This window comes from Musa acuminata, chromosome BXJ3-10 (assembly GCF_036884655.1).
Source record: "Musa acuminata AAA Group cultivar baxijiao chromosome BXJ3-10, Cavendish_Baxijiao_AAA, whole genome shotgun sequence".
In the NCBI taxonomy this organism is placed as follows: Eukaryota; Viridiplantae; Streptophyta; class Magnoliopsida; order Zingiberales; family Musaceae; genus Musa; species Musa acuminata.
Genome location: NC_088358.1, coordinates 31,817,501 through 31,839,724, shown reverse-complemented (window position 1 = coordinate 31,839,724; position 22,224 = coordinate 31,817,501). Strand labels below are relative to the sequence as shown.

Sequence of the window (22,224 nt, the reverse complement as noted above, 5' to 3'; positions counted from 1 at the left end):
GAGAGAGAGAGAGACGGATGGAAAGCGTTGTGTTTGCTTGGTCATGGGAACGGTTGGCGGACGCACGTGACATTTGGTTTGTATTATTCGCACAGGATAAATATGTCCGACAAAAGGATTCTTTATACGGTATCATAGAAGCCGTAGATTGAGATAAAGGACTCTTCTTCAATCGATTATAATAAGGATTCCTCAATCAAACTACAACCACCATTTGAAGTTATATTTCTACCCTTCTGATACATTATCTATCATATATTAATATCTTTAATATAAAAAAAAATATGTTAATAGGGAACCTCATCAATCAGATTACAATCATCCAAATAGTTCGTATTTGAAAATTATTCCGAGAAGCAATGATACATTGTCATCCATATTAATATTCTGATATCAAAATATGTTAGATAAAATTTTGAACACTTTGTTTAGAAAAATCTTAAACCAACTTAGAAATAAATACTCAGATTAGAATCATCAAAATAGTTGGCATTAGAAATTTATTCCTACCTTTTTCTAGGAAGAGTGATGCATTAATATAGTATTATGCTAAAAACACTTTTTGTTTAGCATCTGAAATCTCACGACCATCAAAATTATTCCTATCTTTCTGGGAAAATTATATCAAAAACATTTTGATATAAAAAATATGTTTAATAAAGTTTTGAATACTTTTGTTTAGGGAATCTCACATAATGTTCAAAATAGTTCGTATTTTGATTATATTAATATTTTAATTAAAAAATATGTTCAATAAAATTTTGAATACTTTTGACAAATAAATCTAGTATTATTATCATGATCATTCTAATATTTTATATTAAATTATATTGAATATAAGAATTTAAACCTTTAACTTAATTAAACATATCAAATGACAATGTTAAATCTTCTGTCACAAACAAGCAAGACTTTTATGCTTAGTACCTCCTAATCAAACTCTGTTATTAGTTCAAACTAATACAAACTCCTTTGTTGGCTTTAAGCCAATGTTTTATTTTTGCAAAGGACACTTGATATTATCCTTTTTAATGTTTTGACATTTAAATTGGCATCCATAGAGAAAACATGACTGGATGTGACACATACTGCCAAACAAATATCATTTTCGCAATACAAAGTGCAAAAAGATGATGTGACTGAAAAAAAATATTTCGTATAAAAATATTTCTTGTCTCTTTAAGATGATAATCTCTACCAAAAGGACCCATTTATCTACAGATGAACCTTTACAAATTATTTTCCCTGTATTTTAAATTGTTCTCGAAGCACATCTTTGCCGACGCTGCCTTCAAAATAAGGATGACCAATTTTGATCTTTCATCATAATTATTCTGTGAAAGGAGGAAAAAAATAATAATAAATGACTCATAAAACAAATTTAAACGAGTTTATGAGACTCATCTAGAATTCCATCACACCATCCAGATTTTTCATCTAAAAATCTATTCTGATTCTTCAGATGAAAGACGTGATTTCAATCTCTTCAAGAACTCCAATGTCTTTGCATAAGATGGATCTGTTTGGTTAACTGGCTTGCATGAATTTACGTGATCGGTGGCATCCAATACCTGCGCCAACAAACCAGTGGATAAAATATTTATTAGATCATGATCAAATTTAAAATTTAAAAAAAATCAAGAGCTTCATGTAACTAATACAGCAAGTACATATACAATTGACAGTCAGCTGAACAAACTAAAAGCATCTTCTATCAAAAGCATCCACTAAAACCATTTACTGGTTCCTTAAGTTACAAGATTAACTCGTTCTGTAAGTTTCCAATATAATTGAATAAGACAGCAAATATCAGAATAAACTACAGGTGTACTGAGATCGAGGTATATATTTCAATACAAATACTTGGTCAGACTTGTAAATGCTGGTCCGTACATACCGGCTCAACTCATATTTTAAACTTTGATCTCCAGAGATGAGCCAGCTGGTAAGGATCAATTGAAAAACAGGTCTTAACTTTCATGTTTCTTTCAAATTATTATAAGCTCACCAAAGGGCCTAGTGTATTTCTCTGAAGGCCCAGGCACAGACCACATTCAGCTGCATCTCCGTAAACCCAAATGTCTAACCAAAGTGTGAGCCCAACATAAAAAAGTGCCAAATAAATGCAAAAGAGTATAGATAACTAGTCAAGATCATTTAAAGCAATCATGGAGAACAATATAAGCAAGGATGGATGGTCATAGCCCTTCAAAATCACATCAAAGAATAATCAGAAAAAGTTATATTTTCTATAACAATAACTACAAGAAGCCGTGATGTCCTAACCATTTGAGGTTGACTACATGATTTTTTCTTTAATTGCTATGAGCATTGTACAAAGCAATATATTAGTTAGTTAAATTAAAAGGAATTAATTATTATTTATAATTTCTAGGAAAGTCTTCGTATTTCTCCCTTTCCCTCTGATAAGTAAGAGTGCATACTTCCTAGGAGAAACAGAGCTGACATGTTGGATCATTTTACAATACCTAGCTCAGGTGGCCTGAATTTTTAAGTTTCATATTTATGCAATGAAAATACAATTATCTTAATTGGCACATAATACTAGTGAGAAAGATACCTAGAATCATGCATCAATGTTAGGATTGTGACCAATAAACAAAAATAATCATAAAATAATATCCCTCTATCTTCATTTTAATTAAATGACCATGATTGCAAATAACATCACAGTTCAAATAGACAAATGTTAATATAATCACACTCAAATATATAAAACGCAGTACATGTGACCCTAACATTATTTGGATTCTGGAATCCACAATGCAATTTTACTTACAACAAGTTCACCAAAGCCAGGGTATGCGGATTCAATTGGTACAATCTCCATTCGAAAGGCCCAACCACCATAACCTTCAACGATCGGAGTAACCTGTGTCTGTAATGATGCCTGTTAGTCTAAACAAGTTGAAAATACTATGTGGTCATAAAAATAAAAGTCTTACCTCACTGAAACTGAGAACCTCAAGAAGTCCCTTTTTATTGAGATGACGAACAAAGTCATTCAATTCTGCCAATCTTGGGGATCCACTTCTTAATTCTCCTATCTAAACCAGTGGCACATACATAAGCTAAATAAGTCACATCTTTATAGAAAAGAAGTTTAAGTGGGTCCTGAAGCTACAAACCGTAGGGGCTGGGCGTAGAACTAAGCCCATACGCCAAGGCATGTCAGCTAGCTTGCTGCCAAAATGTGGACAGCTATAGAACACCTGCACTTAAAATTAAATTATTAGTGGTCCATGTCACACATGTATCTTTGTCATGACATGGTATACATACCACTCCAATCGTATTTTTCACAAACTCGGTGAGATTACTATTTTTTGCTTGGTACAGCATCTGCTTGACAACAAGCCCTCCCATACTGAAAACAAGATATAGCAAGAATTATAAGTTTGGAAAGCTTACAAGAAAGCAATGGACTATTGCATTTACTTATTACTCATCAATCAGCATAAGCACAGATTTCCATTTGTTATATAAACCATTGTCCACTGGTTCTCAAATGCAAACTTTGTCTAAATTTCACAATTTCATAACTTCATATGATCAAATTTATGTTGTCCATCACAACATTGCCTACTGTACCATATAATAAAGTCTGCATTCTTGTTGCTGCATGGTATCCTAAATACTTTCTACATACTAGCTATATATATACGAATTCATTAGGCAGAGGTCCTGTAATTACATTTAGAGTTAAATAGCACCTTTAATCAATAAAAGAAATTATGATTCTTCTATGCAACACCTCATGTCAAATTAAATGTACATGACATAACACGAGACACATAAATATAATTCTGAAAAACATACTTAGCCTAGCAGAAGATGGACCGTATGCACATGCAGGCTAAAGTTTGTAACAATTCAACAAGTTTAAATTTCTTTCGTTGTCTTCAATAAAAAGACTTAAGGGCATTTGAAAACTACTACTGTTCCTTGGTTCTGTAGTACAAACAACAATCAAACAACATATAGAACATATCTGATTACCTCTTTGCTAAATATTTTTTTATAGAAGTATTACTGTTCTTCTGAAAATATTGATGTCCATTTCCATTGCTTTTTTCCTAAAAATGAATACCAAGTATTATCAATTTCTAGATGATAGGATACACTCTCCATTGGTCTTTGCCATACCCAAAATTGTTTACTAATCCCTGCAACACTCATGACCTTAGACAGTCCCTGGCACACCTCTAATCATTTGACAAGGTTGTGTTGATCATACATACTTTAGAAACCAAGGGAAAAAAAGACTAAAGGAAAAAGGAACATATAGATTTACAAACACTTTTTATTTCTAAGAAGCAAAAAAATAAGTAAATGATCTGTTAATATATGAGTAGATCATCCTGACAATATCACATATTTAGCAGTCTCCATGTGATCCACCAAGAACATTTCAGCTAGTTGGGTACTGATTCTTCATCCAAATACATCATTGTGGGGACATAGATTATTGGCAACCAGAGAAACTTCTAAAGCGCTAACCTCTTTATGAAGTTCAAGCAAGATCCTTTATCATAAAGTTATCTTATTATCTGATCAACAGTGGTTTACAACTTTATATTGAACCATAGAACAGAACAGACAAGACATCAAGTATAGATGACCACAGGAAAGGCTGGATATGGTATTTCTTTCTTGCAAAGTATCAATCATAAGATATACAGTGTAAGCCAGGTCTCATATAGCATAGAGAAAAGTACTGTGATTTTTAAAATGCAGTTTTGTATAGGGTAAAGCAATATACTGTGATTTTAAATAGGGTACAACTATATAATGTGATTTGTTGTTAGTTGACATGTATTTGATAATACAAGAAGATGGGACTAATTCCATATTTATAATTGCAGCCTAATATCATACCTGTGTGTCACAAACACAACAGGCCGGTCACCAATGCCTGCTCTGGTCAGCTTTCTCAGGAGCATCGAGCTAACTTCCTGCATAGAACAAGAAGAATTCAACTATCAAATATTAACATGAAGATGAACTATAAATTGTAAACCTTCAAGAAAATTGTTGTCTCCAAATAAATGGATGTCTTAGAGGCAACATTTTAGGTATCACAATAAACTAATATCCTTCAACATAGCAAGAAATGGGATTGATTCTCATACATAATAATCATCATTCAATCCTTTTTCCAGATATATGGTGTCCAGAGAAAAGAAAAGTTTAAATCTAGAAGGTTCAATTGAACATTTACAAATAAATTCCTTAAAATGGTTGGAAAGAGGACAAGAGATGACCTCAAATGTACACCCTCTGAGTTAATACCCTTCTGGCATATCACCTCTCAAACGTTCATCAATCAATTATCAAATCTTAAAGACTATATTAATACAAGAAAAGAACAACAACAACATCTGTGATGTCCCAACTGTTTGAGTTGGCTACATGGATCTACATGGATTTTAATACATAAACCAAAAATCAGAATTTCAATTGCCATATCTTCATCAATCACAAAATCTAGAGGGTTCAAGATCAACTGAAACATTGAAGTCAAACATGGCATGAAAATAAAATTGTTCCTTTAAGACCTCAGTGACCAGGGTTCGAGCTATGGCAATAGTTTCTCTCTATGGCCAGGGGTAATTCTCTATCTTTTGTTCAAGACCAATTGAAACATCACCACTACCAAGCATAAGAATTGTGCACATTTATAATACATTGGTAATCAGCATAAAACATTAAGAATTTCAAGCAACTAAGATGTGATATATCATAAACAAGAAATATACCAATAAAAAACAGTGCACATTTATCAAAAAATCTATAAGATATAATAGTTTTAAACTCATAAATTTAAGAAACATGAGCAAAAAATAGATAAAACTTGCATGGAAATGAATTTTCCTTGAGTATCGCATCAAGATACTCTTCGCTTGTCAATCAGTTGAATTCATTACTTAACTCTAAGGTACTAGGCTACTCTTAGATACAAGTTGACTGAGGTATTTTACAAGTATTATATTTGTTTAAATCCTTCCCACACCCACACTGATTATTAGTGATTGCATTGCACAAGACAACATTGTATTAAACAGCCATTCCTTCTTTCCTTTATAACCTAATTGCTTGATCTCTCGAATCTCTTCTGTTATTTCTAGTGGCCACTTACACGCAGCTGCATTAATTTGCCTTTATAACCAGAAATTTTTCTTTAAGATAAGCTTGAAACTTAAAGAATCTGCAACTAAAACAGGAAACTTGACAATTAGCAGACTTGAATATATGGAGCAAATAAAACAGCAATTATATCATTTTGAACCTTTGCCTACAGAGTGGAGAAAGTGTAATATCATGGACCACAACTCCAAACAACAAAATTTTCAAAAGATCCTCCAAAAAGGTACTAACCTGAAGCGGCAAGCTAGCTCCAGACCATTGAGTTAGATTTGTCTGCATGAATCATTTCAGTTAGTAGAAAGTTGTTTCATCAGAGGGTCCAACCTGGAGAGGACCTAGGAGAATTAAAACTACGAGGGCTGCTACTGAAACTTAAAATGGTTGAGGATATTACATTTTCCTTGTATCTAAACATGTACAATAGCATCATCTAAGAAAAATTAAAGAGCAAAATGAGGTTAGCTACAACACAAACCTTGTATTTAACAGAAAACAAGCGAGCATCAGGAAGGTCAGTCGATAGCCATTCACTAGGCCAACATGTACCCAATTTCCCTGCTTCCTGATCAATATTTTCAACCAGCCCAGCTTTACTGGTAGTTGAAGACTTGTTATCTGCTATGCGCCATGATTTGAAAGGTCCACCACGAAGCCCATGGATAAAGACAACATCAAATGAAGGACATGCAGATTTGGGTGATCTCTCCGAGTTACCCATAGAGCTAGAGGTGTTACAAGTCTCATCTTCAACACACTGACAAACACTAGAAGGTGAAGAATCAAAATTAACAACTTCTGCAACAGCTGAATCATCTGAACTGCCCTCATCATTCTTGTTGGTGGGTTTCCAGTGTGGTAATTCTGGATTTAACAGGAATATCATGTCCTCATAGAGTGGGCACCTTGTTTTCTGGTTACTACCATCTGCATCGGGACGGCTGTGATTTAGCACCTGAACCTCTGATGATTCAGAACAACGTACATTTAAGAGAGTTGCCCTTGCATAACTCTGGATTTTTTTGTCGTTACAACAAGGAATATTCCCACTTGCACAATCTTCAAGCCATTTACACCATATTTTATCCGCAGAAATGGCTGTTTTAACATTTGGTAGAAGAGAAAGAATTACAAGTAATCGGGCAGCATGCTTGCGGATATGTGCTGTAGGAGGAACTCTGACACTAGAAGGATCATTACGATCTATACCAGATGAATCACCAGAAACAGAGACATTGCTGTCCTGAGCCTCTGAAACTCTTGATGCTGCATATGCTTCATTTGCAGCAAGTTGTTCATAGTCATCACACAAAAGGTAACGTCGTAGCAAGAAAAGGGCTCCAAGATCAGCTATTTTAGTTTGGCATATAGTATCTTCAGAACAAAGTTCTGTCAGTGCTTTAATGCCTTTCAATGTTGCAAAAGCTGAATCAGCAACATCAGACTTAGGCAAATTATTCTTCTTCAAGTTCTTTATCAATGTTGCAAATGGTTCAAGTGTAAGAAAGTCAGCAAATGGATTTTTGTCAGAAGAATCAGATTCGGTGTCCAACTGAGTTCCTGCTAGTTTGACCACAGCAGTCGCCAATTGGTTAGTAACTTGTGCTGCAGAATGAGCATTAGATTGATCTATCTGAGTCTGCAAGGAAAACACTACCAATAATCAATATGGAAAAGACATTAAGCCACATTTTCCATGACAAAGCAAATGGTTCCACAGGACAGCAAACAGAAATTCCATAGACAATCTTACATATAAGGTATAGTTTTATTTCACTAAATTAACTGGAAGTTCAATTTTGAGTTCTAAACTGGTCCTTGAAATATTGTTTATCTAGGAATCAAATATTTATGTCATCTACTGCAGAGGACTTTTTTTTTTTCCTTTTGCTAATGCATCCATATAGCATCTCGGTCAGCAATAACAAGAAAAATGAAGTCAATGTGAGAGTTTTGATATTTAAACCTTATAAAAAACCAGTGAATACCCTACCACATGGAGACATTGTGTTGTTTCGTTGATTTTTAAAGTCAAATTGAAAAAAATTAAACTCACACATCTTTATGTAACTGATATTATTGACAGATGATGGAATACTTTAATTGCTACATAAACAATAGTTCAAGAACCAACTAGACAAAAAGAAGTGTCATCCAAAGTTGAAAGGCTATCCAGGTAATTTAGCCTTTTGTTATCACAAGTAAAAAAAATTAGTGTACGTGATATGCATACAGCATCAAGAATGTGGTTCATAATTAATTTTGAATATGGATAGCAAAGAAAAAAATTGGCAAATGTGGCACTCAAACATTACTGGATCCATCATGCTTTTAGATAAGTCCAGTGCAACACACGGAAAGAATTCAGCTTTGACATCAATTTTGATCAACATACATAGTTACATACAGTTTTTTTCTCTGGTTTCCCAGTTAAAGGAAAGTCACTTTATATTGTCAAAGAAAAAAGAGTCAAAGAGTATATTAAAAAACATTCTTTAAAATGGCCACTAGCTCAAATCACAATAGGTGTCCATTCCATCTTTCTGCTATTTGACATAAAGCAACAACTTTATAGCTAAAGATAGTTCAAAGCTAGCAATTTTCACAATTAGTTAAAAATCTTTTTATTGTAGAACCAGTATTCAATTTTGAATTTTCTAGCCTCTACTAAACATGTCAAGCCAATTTCTCCATTAATTAATTGCTGGCAATTGCAGAAAGACATGATAAATCAAGAGAGAAAAAAGACATATGCGCAAGCAGATACAGAAGTTAAATCCCTGATATTGAATAAGCTCTAAATCATCATCAGCTGAAATTGAAGTAAACAATAAATGAATACCTTGGCTTTGTCTGTCTTGGGTGGATTGCTTCCTTTAATGTTTGACGCCTTACCATTTCCAATAACTTCGTTTAGCAATACAGTTAGCCATCCTTGAGAAATTGGTAATGACTGTGGCCCATGGTCCTCAATGATGAAAGAAAGAATTTTTGTAGCAGAACGGCGTGTACATATGGAAGAAGATTGATAAAAAATCCAGCGGAGAAGAATGCCTGACCACCTTTGACTTTCCTCAAGAGATAAGTGCATGTCCCCTTGGTAAAGTAATTCCAAGACCCTAGCTAATGGTTCGTGCAAATGGCTATGCTTTTCAGACTGCTTGGCCATTCCTCTTATGAGGTGAAGCCCCTTTTCCATTATCATCACCTTTGCATCTTTACTACGTTCAATGGAGACCAGAAAGGCCGACAATGCTACTCGAGCCAACATTACATCCTCATTGTTACTGGCATGAAAAGCTGTAGAAAGAAGGCTAAAGCTCCAATCAGGAACAGAAACAGTCAATGGCAAATTCTGATCATCTAAAAGAGCTCGAGCAACCAGACTGCCATGCCATTTCACTGATCTCTCTGGTGCTTTTAATGCAGTCATGATAGCTTGCCCATCTCTATCAAGTTCTTGGATATGACTTCGGTTAAGTTGTGATGCCAAAGCCCAATTTGCTAATGCCCATGCAGCAAAAGGTACAGCAACATGTTCTCTCTGCAAATCATCCCACAAGCCTGGTACAGGAAAAGAAGTCATTTTCTTGGAAGAACTGCCACCATTTTCCTGTAATTCCAGATTTCTGTATGCATCTGCAGCTGTAAATAACTGATAGTTAAGAGGCTGGGTCAAGTCTAAGAGGCTCTCTGTTCCTGAAAATCCCAATATAGTTGTACCCCCAAGAACTTTTATTCCAATTCCCTGAATTCCTTTGTCACCATCATCATCATCATGCCCATTCTCATCAACGCCATCAAGGTGCAAACCACCTTGCTCAATTACTTCAAGAGCTGCTGCTATGTCTCTGGTATCAGCATTTCCTGTCAACATTGGTGGAAATGATTGGTCGATGCTATCACAGTTTGAAGTGATTATATCCATGATGGCAGCAACAAGCATACTCCTTCCTTTGCAACCATAAGGACCATCCAATGAAGAGTGCTTCAAGGACTGCCCTGCCACAGAAAACCATTAATACAATAGGTAACTTTCAGTACTAAGTAAATAACACATGTATGCAATGTAAAACCTCTATATTGACCATTTTAGCCTTTTGAGAACCAAACAGGCCATTGATAATTGCTACATATATAAAAGCCGAAAGACACATTACCAACAGCACTAGAGTTGATGAAAAATAATAAGTAACAGAAGTGCCACAAACATTGTATAAACTCCAATATATGCATACAATAAATTCAGATGAAAACCCAAAGAAAACATATATATTCCATTCAAATATATTTCAACTTAATCTGCTTCTATGCAACTCTAATGCCTTAATGGTTCCTGCCTAATCAGAAATTTAAAATCTGCTCATCAGATAAGTCAGTTGCTAGCTCTCGTTGATAATTTTAACATACTTTCAAAGTAAACAACTCAGAAGCAGCAATAGCAGTGACAAAGTGAAAGAAAAAAACTCAAGAACAGAAGAGAAAAGCAGTACCCATGTCACGTTGACTGTGCAGATATGTGAAACTTCAGTTGCTAGATAAACTAACCATCCACTATTTTGTAGGCATAATGTATACATATGGAAAAAAAAGGCTATAGGAGATAAAAAGAAACAACAAAGAAAAGCAGAAATACAAGAAACAATTAACAAAACTATAAACTTATGATCCAAAATTCTTAACATTTCTGGTTAGACCTATTGTAGCATGGTTATGATAGTACAGGGAGATCCAAAAGCTTTAAAAACCAGTGAGTCTATACAAGTTTTGTAGTTTGCTAATGGTATTTCATTGATAGTGGTTCTTGTCTCTAATTGTCTGTCCGATCATTTATTTATTTTCCATATCCTAAGTTCATCTTCCTTACATTCTAGTGACCTAACTAGTCAAACCTGATCCTTCTTGTGGTTTATCTTGATTAGTGAACCATAGATTGTTGCTTGGAGAAAGTTATTTAACAGTTAAGTTAAAATACCTCGATTAGTTCCATCAAAAGTAGATAAGATTAAAATTGACTTATTAGGGTACGATGAGTGTACTGCTATTAACTTTGACTTAAGCATTTTAACCCGTGATTTAAGTCAAATAAAGTTGATGATAGATCAGTTAATCTATAAGGCACGAGTCATGATATAAATCTAAATATATAGAGCCAATCCTAGATAAACTTCAATACGCATCCAAGACAACAAAAATAAGGCAGGCCCGCATCAAGAAGAGGGAATTGAAGAAGCAGCAAAAAAAACCCACTAAAATGTTTATAGTCCATCAGTTTTCATTAACCTTAGAATTACCTGAAAGCATAAATCAAGTAACACGTATCATTGAGACCTAACTCACCTTCGATTTTTTGGGCTGGAACGAGAAAATAAATCTCAGGAGATTAGGGATCGCATGTGGCCGCCCCAAGACGGCCTGGCAAACATTTGGATCAGCAATTAGGTGTGCAAGCGCTCTCGCTGACTCCGACTGCGTCCCACTACGATCCCCGCCTTGTCCCGAGCTGGCCACGCTCTCCAAGAGCCAGTCCACCACCGCACCGCCCCCTGCGCCCACAATGGCCGCCCTACGAGCCCCATTAGCTGCCGAGATATCAGCAAGCAGCGCTGCCACCCGGAGCTCGAACCCCGTTCGGACCTCGTGGTTGGCGGACGACAGCACGGAGGCCAGCGACTTCCAGAGAACGGTGGCGGCCGCGCCGGTCTGCCTCATCCGGTCCACGACCCTAAGGACGGAAACCTTCGATCTTTCTAGGGTTTCTTCAAGATCGGCGTATATTCGGTCGGATCTTGGCGAAGGGCGGTCCAGGAAGGAGGAGGCGACGTAGGCGGCAAGTGCTGCAGCGGAGACGAGGGTTCCGGCGATGGCGTAAAATGGTAGGGAGCGGAGGGGGGAGGAGGGGATACGGGAAGGAGCAGGGACGGGGGTGTTTCGAATGATGGCATGATTGGGCGAGGGGTCTTTGAGGGGGAGGCTTTGATGGTGCGACGGTTCGAGAGTGGGCTGGGACGTGAAGCGCCGCAGTGGAAATCTTAACGGCGGGCGGCGCCGCTGGGGGAGGAGGCGGAGCATGGGGAGGCCACTCTTCTTGCTCCGTCCGGTTTGGCGTCGGCGAGAAGTTGAAGGAAGTCTTTTAGTTGCCGGTAAAGATGCTCCGTGGTGGGATATAAATCAATATAATACGATGACGTGGCACAGACGAGCTTTGGTCTGACTCCATTCAATGTAAGCCACGTCCGGCGGTCAAGGATAAATAGAACTAAGGCGAGAAGGTATTGGAATTGCCGGAGCAAAAGTGGGTGCGCTGGAATATTCGATGGTCGTTAGGGAGGGAGGAGAAGGGAATCAACGTCGATTGATGAATGGAGAGCCGTCTGATGATTGTTTACTGGCATGGAAACCACCTGAACAACTATCCAAGTAAAATTAAATTATAATAAGAAATGAAAGCCAAATATGCATAATATTCTTCAAGCAAATAAAAGGACGGCCCATTGGGCTTTATGAAGGCCGCCTCATCTGAGCCCAATTAAATTATAACGGAAAAAAGAATGGTTAGCTTTGAAGGAATTACTTCTAGGGATGGAAGCCACGTGGCAGATCGGACGTACGCCATCGACTGGAGCTCATCTCTCTGGAGGAAAAAGCCAACCACATGGTGACCGGTTACTAACCTGCGCCGCCCGTGGACCTCTATTGCCCCCACGCGCCGTTCCTCGCGCATGGTAGCACCACGCCCTTCCTTCTTATGAGCTCAATCCAAGCTGCGAGGGAGGAGAGGAGAGTGAGGGGTTGAGGGTTGGATCGGAGACCGGGTGTCGTCGAGGTTGGAGGACCAGAGGAGGAAACCGGAGCTCCCTTGGCCGGAGATTTGGGCGGAGATGTGGTGGGAGGGGGGGCGGTTCTGCTGGGGGGCCAAGGAGGGACGCGCCGGGATCGTAGTGGTGTTCGTGTGGCCTTCGAGCCTGGAGAGGCAGCTCGAGCCCTACATCCAGCTCTACTCGTCCTTCGGATGGCGATCTCTCATCTGTCATGCCGATTTCCTCACGCTGTAAGGCTCGAATTCCTTTGTCATTCCCCCCTTGCAAGACTCGAAGCTCAAAAATTCCCATCTTGGTTTGATGGATTGTTGCATGGAGGAGCTTAGTCATTGAAGATTACTCTAAATTCTGTAGAACGAATTCATGCAGATTTCTAACTCTGTTAGATTTCTTGAATTGCTAGTTTTCTTGCTAATTTTCTAAACAATGGTGCTGTTATATATGTCTATAATATGAATTGCTTTTAAGCTCGCTCATAGGTTAAAATATATGCAGATATTTTCCAGAGAAGGCTACATCACTGGCTGATGGTGTTCTTAAAGAGCTTGTTCAGGTAAATATGCTGAAGATACACTTAAGATAGACCTATTACTTTGACTTCTTTTAAGGAACAAAGGCATATGTAATTGTGCATACTGTAATCCATATAGGTCACATGACTAGAAATTCTGCACGATCTAAAATTGGTGGTACAATATCATTGAATTGTATTGACTTTGATGTTTAAGCCTACCTGCCCCCAATTAATTTTTGCTGTTCAACTGTCTTCTAGGGTTCCTTTCAATAATTAGGCTGAAATAATCATGGGGGTTCAGGAACAGCAGTTGGCATGGTTGGTTTGGAATTTGGAGGACTTAGATTCACGTGTGTCGGATTTGATGTCTCTGTTTGTTCCATGTTTACTTCTCTGAAATTACAAATGGTTGACAATGATGGAATAGATAGACCTCCAGAACCATCATCTTTTGTTCACTAATGATGCATGGATAAGTTCATTTGTAGTGACTTTGTGATGATATTTGAAGACACTCTTGATATAGATGTTACATAAGTCTCTAATTATAGGTCTCACTGTTCTCTACTTGACTCTGAGGCTTTATTGCTTTCCGGAAGCGCACTGTAGAAAGAAACATGTTCCATCATATTCTACTGTTTTTGGGATACAGGAACTAAATGTTTCACCATTACCTATTGTCTTTTCGGCTTTTTCCGGGGCACCAAGAGGTTGCATGTACAAGGTCCTTCAGGTCAGCTTTCTGATATATTTGACATTTAACTTCTTCAGTTGTATCAGTAAAGGACATTTATGTTTTTTCTTCTTTCCAGTTGATTGACGGAAAATGTGAAGGGCGACTTGGTGTGGTAAGTCATGATTTATGTGTTCCAGACTTTGTTGTTAAGACAAATCTGCAATAGTTCATGGAACACTTAAAACTCACCAATCTCTAATGTTTAAGAGCAAACAATTTCTAAAGTAATATGAATTTTCTTGTTGTGAAGCATGAGTTACGCAACTAAAAAATCAGCTCTGATGACTATCCTGTCCTAGATATGTGCATCCTTTCTGATTCTCGTATTTTGGGTTTTGAAGGATAATTATCAGCTTGTAAAAGACTGTTTATGTGGGCAAATATATGATTCTAGTCCAGTAGACTTTACCGGTGATTTGGGCACTCGATTTATCCTTCATCCGACTGTTCTCAAGAGGTCCCACCCACCTAGAGTTGTTTCATGGATGGCAAAGGCCTTAGCATCTGGTCTCAGCACTTTCTTCATAGACAGATTTGAAGGACAGCATGCTGACTATTTGCAGACTCTGTATTCTTCTGCTGTATGGCTCTTAATACAAATCTCAAGTATGCTTCTCTCTGTATAATCTGTTTGTGCTGCTCTAAGTTACTAATTTTAGATGCCATAATATGCAGAATGTGGGTCCTTTCCTCATATTTTGTTCAGAAGATGATGAACTCGCTCCATATCCAGTTGTCTGTAATTTTGCTCATCATCTAGAGGAGCTAGGAGGTGATGTCAAGCTAATAAAATGGAATAGCTCCCCTCATGTAGGTATGAAATTTAAAATTTTCATGTATAGTAACTAACTTATACTATGCTCCTTTCAAATTTACGTAGAATTTTAAATTCAAATATTATGTTTCATTTTATGCTATGTGAGAATAAGAATGTGGCAGATCCCAGAACAGTTGGATCGGTCTATCTTGTTGCTCTATTAATTATGGTTTTTTCTTTTTCCTGTGGTCATGGTACGGGCAAATAGACTACGATTGGTATGATGAGGACTACTGAAAGCTTATGCTAGATATCAAGAACTTAAACACCACCTTATACCAGGAATGTATCATTCAAGCGAACAATAACCAGACTTATCTCATGGAATGCAGCATAAAGTAGCAAGATACCTAGGATAAATGGATGTAAACTCTAGAGCAGTTTTAAGCTGATTGCTTTTAGGATTTTCTCGTCTTTTGTTATATACTGCATGTTAAATTGTTTGATTTTGAGGTGGTGCCATGACTGTTAAAGAAATGCTTCAAAGTGTTTGTCATTTTGAATTATCTGATAGCGTTCTCTAGTGTATTAATACATGAATGCTAGACTTGTTTCCTCCTGCAGGCCATCACAAGCATCATGCCGCTGACTACAAGACTGCTGTGTCTGAGTTATTGAGCAAAGCAGCTACAATCTACTCAGAAAGAAGGCGACAATTCCATGTACAACAAGAGGGCCAAAGGGGAGTGACAAATGATCCATGTGATCATTTCATACTGCCAAGCTCCATGGAGTACCATGACACCAGAGATGGATGCTCCACTCAGGATGAGCAAAAGTGTGAGATATTTCACTTGCCGAACGCACCGAGCATCAATGCTCATAGCGTCCTAGCTCAGATTCTTTTTGATGGATACGTTCCTAAGAATGTAGAAGGCTGGGACATAAAGCCCAACTCATCCTTAACCGGGAGGCAAACACTCCCTTCTGGTCATCGGCATGCAGGATTCAGTCCGATGAAACACACAAGACGATCGAGATTGTAAGATTTCGACCCAAGAGGCAGAGACCTGTAAAGAATTAATAGACGACTGTGATCTCTTGTATAGGGCAGCTCAAGTGATGTACATAACAATGTTCACTGTTTCCTTTTTGTCGTATATTTGCTAGCTAAATTATGTTGGTGAAACAGAGATCTAGGTCATTTTTGTATTCGGCAGACATGTCGCTTGAATGATCCTACGACAACGGTTTACAGGATTAGACGAGTCTATTATCATCCCAATAAATTTTATGTTGTGTGGCCTATTATTACCCAAGTATAATCTGTTCATGGTGGTATTTTGAACTGATCAAAGCATGGATTACAATATTTGTTTTACTGTGTGAAGTAGAATTCATGTTATGGTATTGCAGGAAAAGATGAGCTAAGAATGGGTCAATGGAATTCTTGCTACAAGTTTCAGAAGGTATGACTTGGAAGGAATACGGCCTTCATGAATCAGAGGCCAGCTTTTTCTCAGCAACAGTACTGATGCTATTGGAGTACTTGAAAGCCGTCACAATATGGCCAAAGGAGGAGCTTGTTTCACCCTCTGGACCACTCCGAGTACCGAGGAGAGCGGCTATCTTATATGTTTCTTGTTCTTAGGAGAGGAGAGGAGAGGAGAGGAAAGAGAGAGAGAGAGAGAGAGAGAGAGAGAGAGGGGAGAAGAAGATAAGGTGAGAGGTGATAAGTTGGAAGGATTCAAATGCATAGGATAGAAGTCGGTCACAGAGACGATGTCGGTTTATGGATGCCATGTTATGGAATTCTATTGTTGGAGGAGGAAAAGGAAACAGGTGATTCTCTTGCCTGACGCAGCCTTCTCCAAGCTGGGAAGCACCACCAGCCTCTCCTCCCTCCATGATTGACGCCATCTCAGCTCAGTAGCTGCTGGTTTCTGGCAATTCCTTACCTGTGCATGGAGAAGTAAAGCATCAGTGAAAACTCACTCTCACTGCACCAAAATTAACCTGACCTTCCATCACAGGAACTCTGTCCGATCTGATTCATCTCCCCACCTGTAAACAAAGAACATGAGACACAGCAAAATCTTTAATCATTACTGACTACTAATATATATAGGGAAGGCCCCATAGATGCTGCTAGCTTTTAAGAACCCAATCCATCGGCCATTGGTCCCCTCCCAGCCATGTCCAAGTTCTACGTATCTGGCAATGCAGAGAAGATGAACTGATGAGCATCCAACTACATATATATATGTATGTAATTATTGGAAGCACGCTTCATCTCTCTTTTTAGCTTTTGCAGGTGAGATACGTGAGCATGCAATCATAGAACAGTTCCTTTCACGCATCACAGTAACTCATGGAAGGGAAACGAAGGAGGAAGGTGATCATTGTAAAGAATAATTGGAGGACAGAAACCAAATCCTTCCTGCTACTAACGCCACCACCACCACCTTCTGACACGAGGCTGGGAGATGGCAGAGTCGTTTTCAGTTCTGGTTCTTGCTTCTTACCTCATCTTGCTCGAAGGTGGAGGAACATGGTAATTGTTGTTTCAGCTCATGGTCTCTCTCTCTCTCTCTCTCTTCTTCTTCTTCTTCTTCTTCTTCTTCTTCTCTGAGACCTCATGCCACGGAATGCCCTCCTCGTGCTATCAGCAAGAGAGGAGGGATCTATCTGCACACCAACCTGCCAATGGGTTGCCCAAATCAAACAAAGAAAGATCAATAGAAGATTGGAGTTGCAGATCATCTGCATAAAGCCTACTGATGCAACATCACAGTAGCCATAGATGTGAAGAGTAAGAAGACTGATTTATGCCATAAAAATTCATTAAACAGTAACGTTATTTTCGATAAATATTTTGATTGGATTGACATAAATCCTAAAAAATTTGAAGTAATCGCGAACAAAAACAGAGACATATTGACTAAATGTAAGACAAAATAAAAAGAAAAAGATACATATTTGACACTGGAAAAATGCTTGGAAAAGAAGTTCATTATAAGCTATTTAGCTATTTATGCGTCAAACAAAGAGAGATTAGATGTATATTTGGAGTCACTTCAAGATTCATATGAAGAACAACAATAATATGCAATTAACCCTTGCAAAGTACCATCCAACTTTGTGGGTTGAAGTCAAAATCACCGCTGCTAATTACCATGGCCATGTGCCCCATAGAACTGTTCCCCACCGGCAGGATTAATCCAACATGTACTGAAGGAGCAGAAATATATAATGCAGCAGAAAAATAATTGATATTAATTATTAAGGGTGAGAAGGTGAGGCAGGATATGGAGAGATCACCTGTGGGGCCTTCTCCCATTGGTCTGTGACGCGTGTTGGATGCACGCTCACCCTGGACACCCCTCGTTCAGAAGCCTTCGCTGACTTCCCAATTCCACCTCTCCATGTGATGCTTTTTGGCTTCCTCATTCTATGCATCAGCTGCTGTGGCCACCAAACCTATATAATATTTCCTGATGAACTGTCACATACAACAATTTAATATTCCCTGTATTCATAGATACAATTTAATTGCCTGTATTATACATACATACATACATACATACATACATATACTACAAGTAAACTTAGATACTCATGACTCTACTTTAATCCACATGGCTATTGTCATCTTTCTCTACAGCTGGAAGTAGTAATCATATATAAAAGCATCCTTTAGTCACTCCATGGCTGAGTTTGTGAGGGTAAGTTGGAGCTTTGTGGGAAGTTGAGGAACAACCTTGTAGCAGATTATGATGCAGCTACTACTTGCATATTGCCAGATTACAAGTCATTGATTACAATGAATGTGTCAAGCGCATCCTTAGAGGAATCATGGCAAGAAACAGTGTGACAGTGAGGAAGAAGCAAGCACAGGACAAAGGGACATCAACAATGGGATTATCCTGAATTGGACAATCTATATTTTAAGAGAATAAATTGTATCCTTTGGTAATATACTATATCTGAGGAAAGAAAAGGCTAAAACCACAGTGACAGATTGTTTATATAAAGCCTTGGCAGTGCATTGGTATGGAGCAGACCAAAGGAAGCTTGAAGGGTCACCGCCAGATATACTCCTCCGTTGTGCAGTCTTTTGTCACTCGTTTGCTCAGATATTTTTTTGCTTGGTTTTTACCCCCAATCATCTTCTCTGCAATCCTCTGATACGACTCCAAGTTCATCCCCTCTTCCCCTCGTTTCACCCATCCCTCTCTGCCTTGCTTGATCAGTCCCTTGGTATTCCTTCTCTCTCTGCTCTCCGAGGTGACAGGAGAAGAACCAATGGATGTCGACTACTTGAGCTCCCCAACAGAGCTCAAATGGATCTGACAACGATGGTGAGGGAGATGGAGAATTTAGGTGGGTTATCCGAAGCACCGCTGCAGCCATCGGAAAGCTACTCCGGTGGACCGTCGTCGCATGCATTCTGCAGCGCTGGTGCTAGCACCTCTTTGCTTGTGGGGGGTGCGCCATCATCGTCAGCTTTCGGCGGTCCTCAGGACCTCCTCACGCCTGTGTTCTCGAACTCGCCGGCCGCAGCCGAGCTGGCGGTGAGAGGCGCGTCGCACGGCTGCGGGCGGCGGCCCTCGGTGGCTGCCATGAGGGAGATGATATTTCGCATTGCAGCGATGCAGCCGATCCACATCGACCCGGAGTCGGTGAGGCCGCCGAAGCGGCGGAACGTGAAGATATCGAAGGACCCGCAGAGCGTGGCGGCCAGGCACCGGAGGGAGCGGATCAGCGAGAGGATCCGGATACTGCAGCAGCTCGTCCCGGGGGGCACGAAGATGGACACCGCGTCGATGCTCGACGAGGCGATCCACTACATGAAGTTCCTCAAGAGCCAGCTGCAGTCCCTGCAACGGGCAGCCGCCGCGCACCGAGGCGCCGGGGCTGCCGGCAACGCCGACTTCTCCATGCATGGTACAGGGTCCTCAGATGGGAGCTGCTCGTGCTTCCTCAAAGGCGACGGGGCGCCGGAGCAGGGGTTCACCATGAACACCTTTTGAGATCGACGATGAGTCAAAATCGATGATCTTACTAGGCTTCAGGCAGAGCTTTTTTGTCAACTCTTAATCTCTTTACTGAGCTTATCACTGCGATCTACTCTCTCTTAATTTATGTCGACGGAGTGATATTTTTATAAGTTATCTTAGATCTGGCAGACTGATCTGCGGGAATGATCCTTCTCCAATATGGTCTTCAAGGCTCTATCGTAAGATAATGTTGGGGAGACAACCTCGTGATTGTTGATCGGAGACCTTAACGGGATAAGTGACTGCAGTTGCAGTGATGGTCGGTTCTACCTGTCCTCTTCCCATATAAATGCATAAACAAAGACGCATTCATAAGTACACAGCCTAGTCTGGTATTCCCTCGACACTATCATCAGATCTCCATCATCGACGAAGTTTCTTTTGTGGGGAGACACAACAACCGATCACTACATCCGCCCTCAGAGTACATGTGACTTCCATGTGAATGCCGTGGGGCCGACGAAGGAAGAGTAAGGAAATGATCGGGACCATTGAGTTACCTTCAGATTGACACAAGTGGTAACTTCATGAGAAGTCCCATCAAATACAAGTGTAAATCCATTTGCTTATTAACTGGCCTTGCTGTTGGATTTCCTAAAGCATTTATGAAAGAAGACATCCACTTGATCAACCAAGATTACGAACCAAATCCAATTAACCAGTTAATCTGCTCAGATTACATGGTTAATTGATGCCCAGGTTCTTGTTTCGGAGACCTTGAACCAGTTCAGGCAAATGAATGTGGTATTATTATACGGCAATTACATGGAAACTACTGGTATTAAGCAGAGGAAATTTTAGCACTCAACTGAATCCACAAAGCTTGCTTAGATACTCCGAAACTAAACCAAGAAAGACGGTTCAAAAATACATTGCAGCTTCCATTTAAAGTGGAGCGGTGGAAGGCAAAGTGTTACCTAATTGCCCGAGTCTGAGGACTAAAAACGAGTCGTCGGTGATTCAAAATGATCAACTTTGTTTTGCATGTTCTTGGTTCGAAGTGGTTGGAGGTATGAGCCCACCGGTTGTTTGCCTGAGCAAATATGAAATAGTGTGAATTAGATCAAAAGATTACGAGCAATAACAATACGAAGAAGATTACAATCATAGGGCTATGTGCTTACAGGCCAACGAGGACTTTGAATGCATCGTAGATTCCCCATTGTGCTCCAGTCAGAGTACCAATCATAACAATACGCAGCGGAAGACCACGGGTGAAAAGGCCCCATAAACCAAGTTGTCTTACGGCCTGACAAGCAAAAGAAGTTGTTTATCAGATGACAGATTTGTCTTACTCCCTTGACAAAGAAATTATTAGGAGAGGAGAAAAGCATGGAAGATGGTGGATCAGACTTACGTCAGTGACAGTCGCGCCCTTTGCATTGTTGAGAAAAGAGACCAGGTTGTCAGCAGGATGAGATATCACGGCACAGAATACCCCAGCTACATAGCCACCAGCAAAGCTCACTGCAAGCTGCAGCGTTTTGCTACACTGCTCCTTTGGCTTGGGAATGACATGCTTGTATATCATCTCAACAATTGTCTCAAAAGAAGCAAATTTCATCATTGTATCTGTATGATGAAGAAGATGCTGTCAGCGCCACATCATTTTTACCATGACAGATGTAAAGCCCAAAACTCCCATCAAGTTTGACAACCATGGTTTTAGATAACATTTAGATTGAATATGCACAGTTAGTATGTAAACAGAGGTGACGTTTACATGTCATACTATCACATCAAGGAACAATACAGTTCTTTCTAAAGAATAGCTGGAGTTACTATTATTTGCATAAGAACAAGTTGCTAGCTTAAAGAGATGAAGGACATTGATTTTGTTTGTAACTTGAAAATAGGAAAGGAACAGTAACGATATGACCGAATAATTAAGCAAAAATATCATACACTTACATCTGAGAGAGTTTTAGATTTTCTTTCTCAGAATAATTTCATACAAACAGAAACTTGAACTGGACACAATCTTCTAGTAAACACAAATGGTCAAGAAACAAAGATATAAAGAACACTGATCATCCATCAATTGTGATCGTCTAGACCTTGACTACTGCACCAAAGAAGAAATGCCTGACTCCATATAAAACTGAAAACAAGGCATATGAATGTCAAAAAAAGCTTTCAGAGACAAGAAAATTCTGCTCTGAATGTGTGAT

The 22,224-nt window shown here is 39.1% G+C and overlaps 4 protein-coding genes across 7 annotated transcripts in view; 2 read left to right on the top strand and 2 right to left on the bottom strand.

Annotated features, from left to right (window-relative positions):
• Window positions 1-1,136: 1,136 nt before the first annotated feature.
• Window positions 1,137-12,877, bottom strand: LOC135650799 (uncharacterized). Of its 3 annotated transcripts, XM_065170401.1 has the most exons (12): window positions 12,740-12,877; window positions 11,506-12,577; window positions 9,008-10,162; window positions 6,644-7,804; window positions 6,400-6,441; window positions 4,900-4,976; window positions 3,304-3,388; window positions 3,150-3,233; window positions 2,967-3,068; window positions 2,801-2,899; window positions 1,422-1,571; window positions 1,137-1,334 (listed from the first exon to the last, which is right to left on the bottom strand). In XM_065170401.1, exons 2-11 carry the CDS (start codon window positions 12,235-12,237, stop codon window positions 1,446-1,448), a joined length of 3,663 nt encoding a protein of 1,220 aa, XP_065026473.1. In that variant the 5' UTR covers window positions 12,238-12,577; window positions 12,740-12,877; the 3' UTR covers window positions 1,137-1,334; window positions 1,422-1,445. The 3 variants fall into 3 exon arrangements, 2 of the variants coding, with proteins under 2 accessions (XP_065026473.1, XP_065026474.1); XM_065170402.1 differs by lacking the exon at window positions 12,740-12,877 and having other exon boundaries at window positions 1,137-1,571; window positions 9,008-10,167; window positions 11,506-11,645; XR_010501626.1 differs by lacking the exons at window positions 1,137-1,334; window positions 1,422-1,571; window positions 2,801-2,899; ... (1 more) ...; window positions 3,150-3,233; window positions 3,304-3,388 and having other exon boundaries at window positions 6,400-6,492.
• A 169-nt stretch (window positions 12,878-13,046) lies between these two features.
• On the top strand, window positions 13,047-16,312 carry LOC135650800 (uncharacterized). Of its 2 annotated transcripts, none has more exons than XM_065170404.1 (7): window positions 13,047-13,216; window positions 13,482-13,539; window positions 14,153-14,233; window positions 14,313-14,348; window positions 14,578-14,817; window positions 14,912-15,050; window positions 15,618-16,312. In XM_065170404.1, exons 1-7 carry the CDS (start codon window positions 13,047-13,049, stop codon window positions 16,037-16,039), a joined length of 1,146 nt encoding a protein of 381 aa, XP_065026476.1. In that variant the 3' UTR covers window positions 16,040-16,312. The 2 variants fall into 2 exon arrangements, with proteins under 2 accessions (XP_065026476.1, XP_065026475.1); XM_065170403.1 differs by having other exon boundaries at window positions 15,600-16,312.
• Window positions 16,313-18,710: 2,398 nt separating this feature from the next.
• Window positions 18,711-20,211, top strand: LOC135650468 (transcription factor HEC2-like). Its single transcript, XM_065169827.1, has one exon. It carries the CDS (start codon window positions 19,337-19,339, stop codon window positions 20,024-20,026), a length of 690 nt encoding a protein of 229 aa, XP_065025899.1. The 5' UTR covers window positions 18,711-19,336; the 3' UTR covers window positions 20,027-20,211.
• A 568-nt stretch (window positions 20,212-20,779) lies between these two features.
• LOC135650467 (mitochondrial phosphate carrier protein 3, mitochondrial-like) overlaps window positions 20,780-22,224 on the bottom strand; it is a 5,156-nt gene continuing 3,711 nt past the window's right edge. The window contains exons 5-7 of the mRNA XM_065169826.1: window positions 21,411-21,625; window positions 21,178-21,302; window positions 20,780-21,086 (exon numbers count right to left, since the gene is read on the bottom strand). Of these exons, the coding sequence (XP_065025898.1) occupies window positions 21,023-21,086; window positions 21,178-21,302; window positions 21,411-21,625 (404 nt within the window). The 3' untranslated portion in view covers window positions 20,780-21,022. The remainder of the gene's footprint in view (window positions 21,087-21,177; window positions 21,303-21,410; window positions 21,626-22,224) is intronic.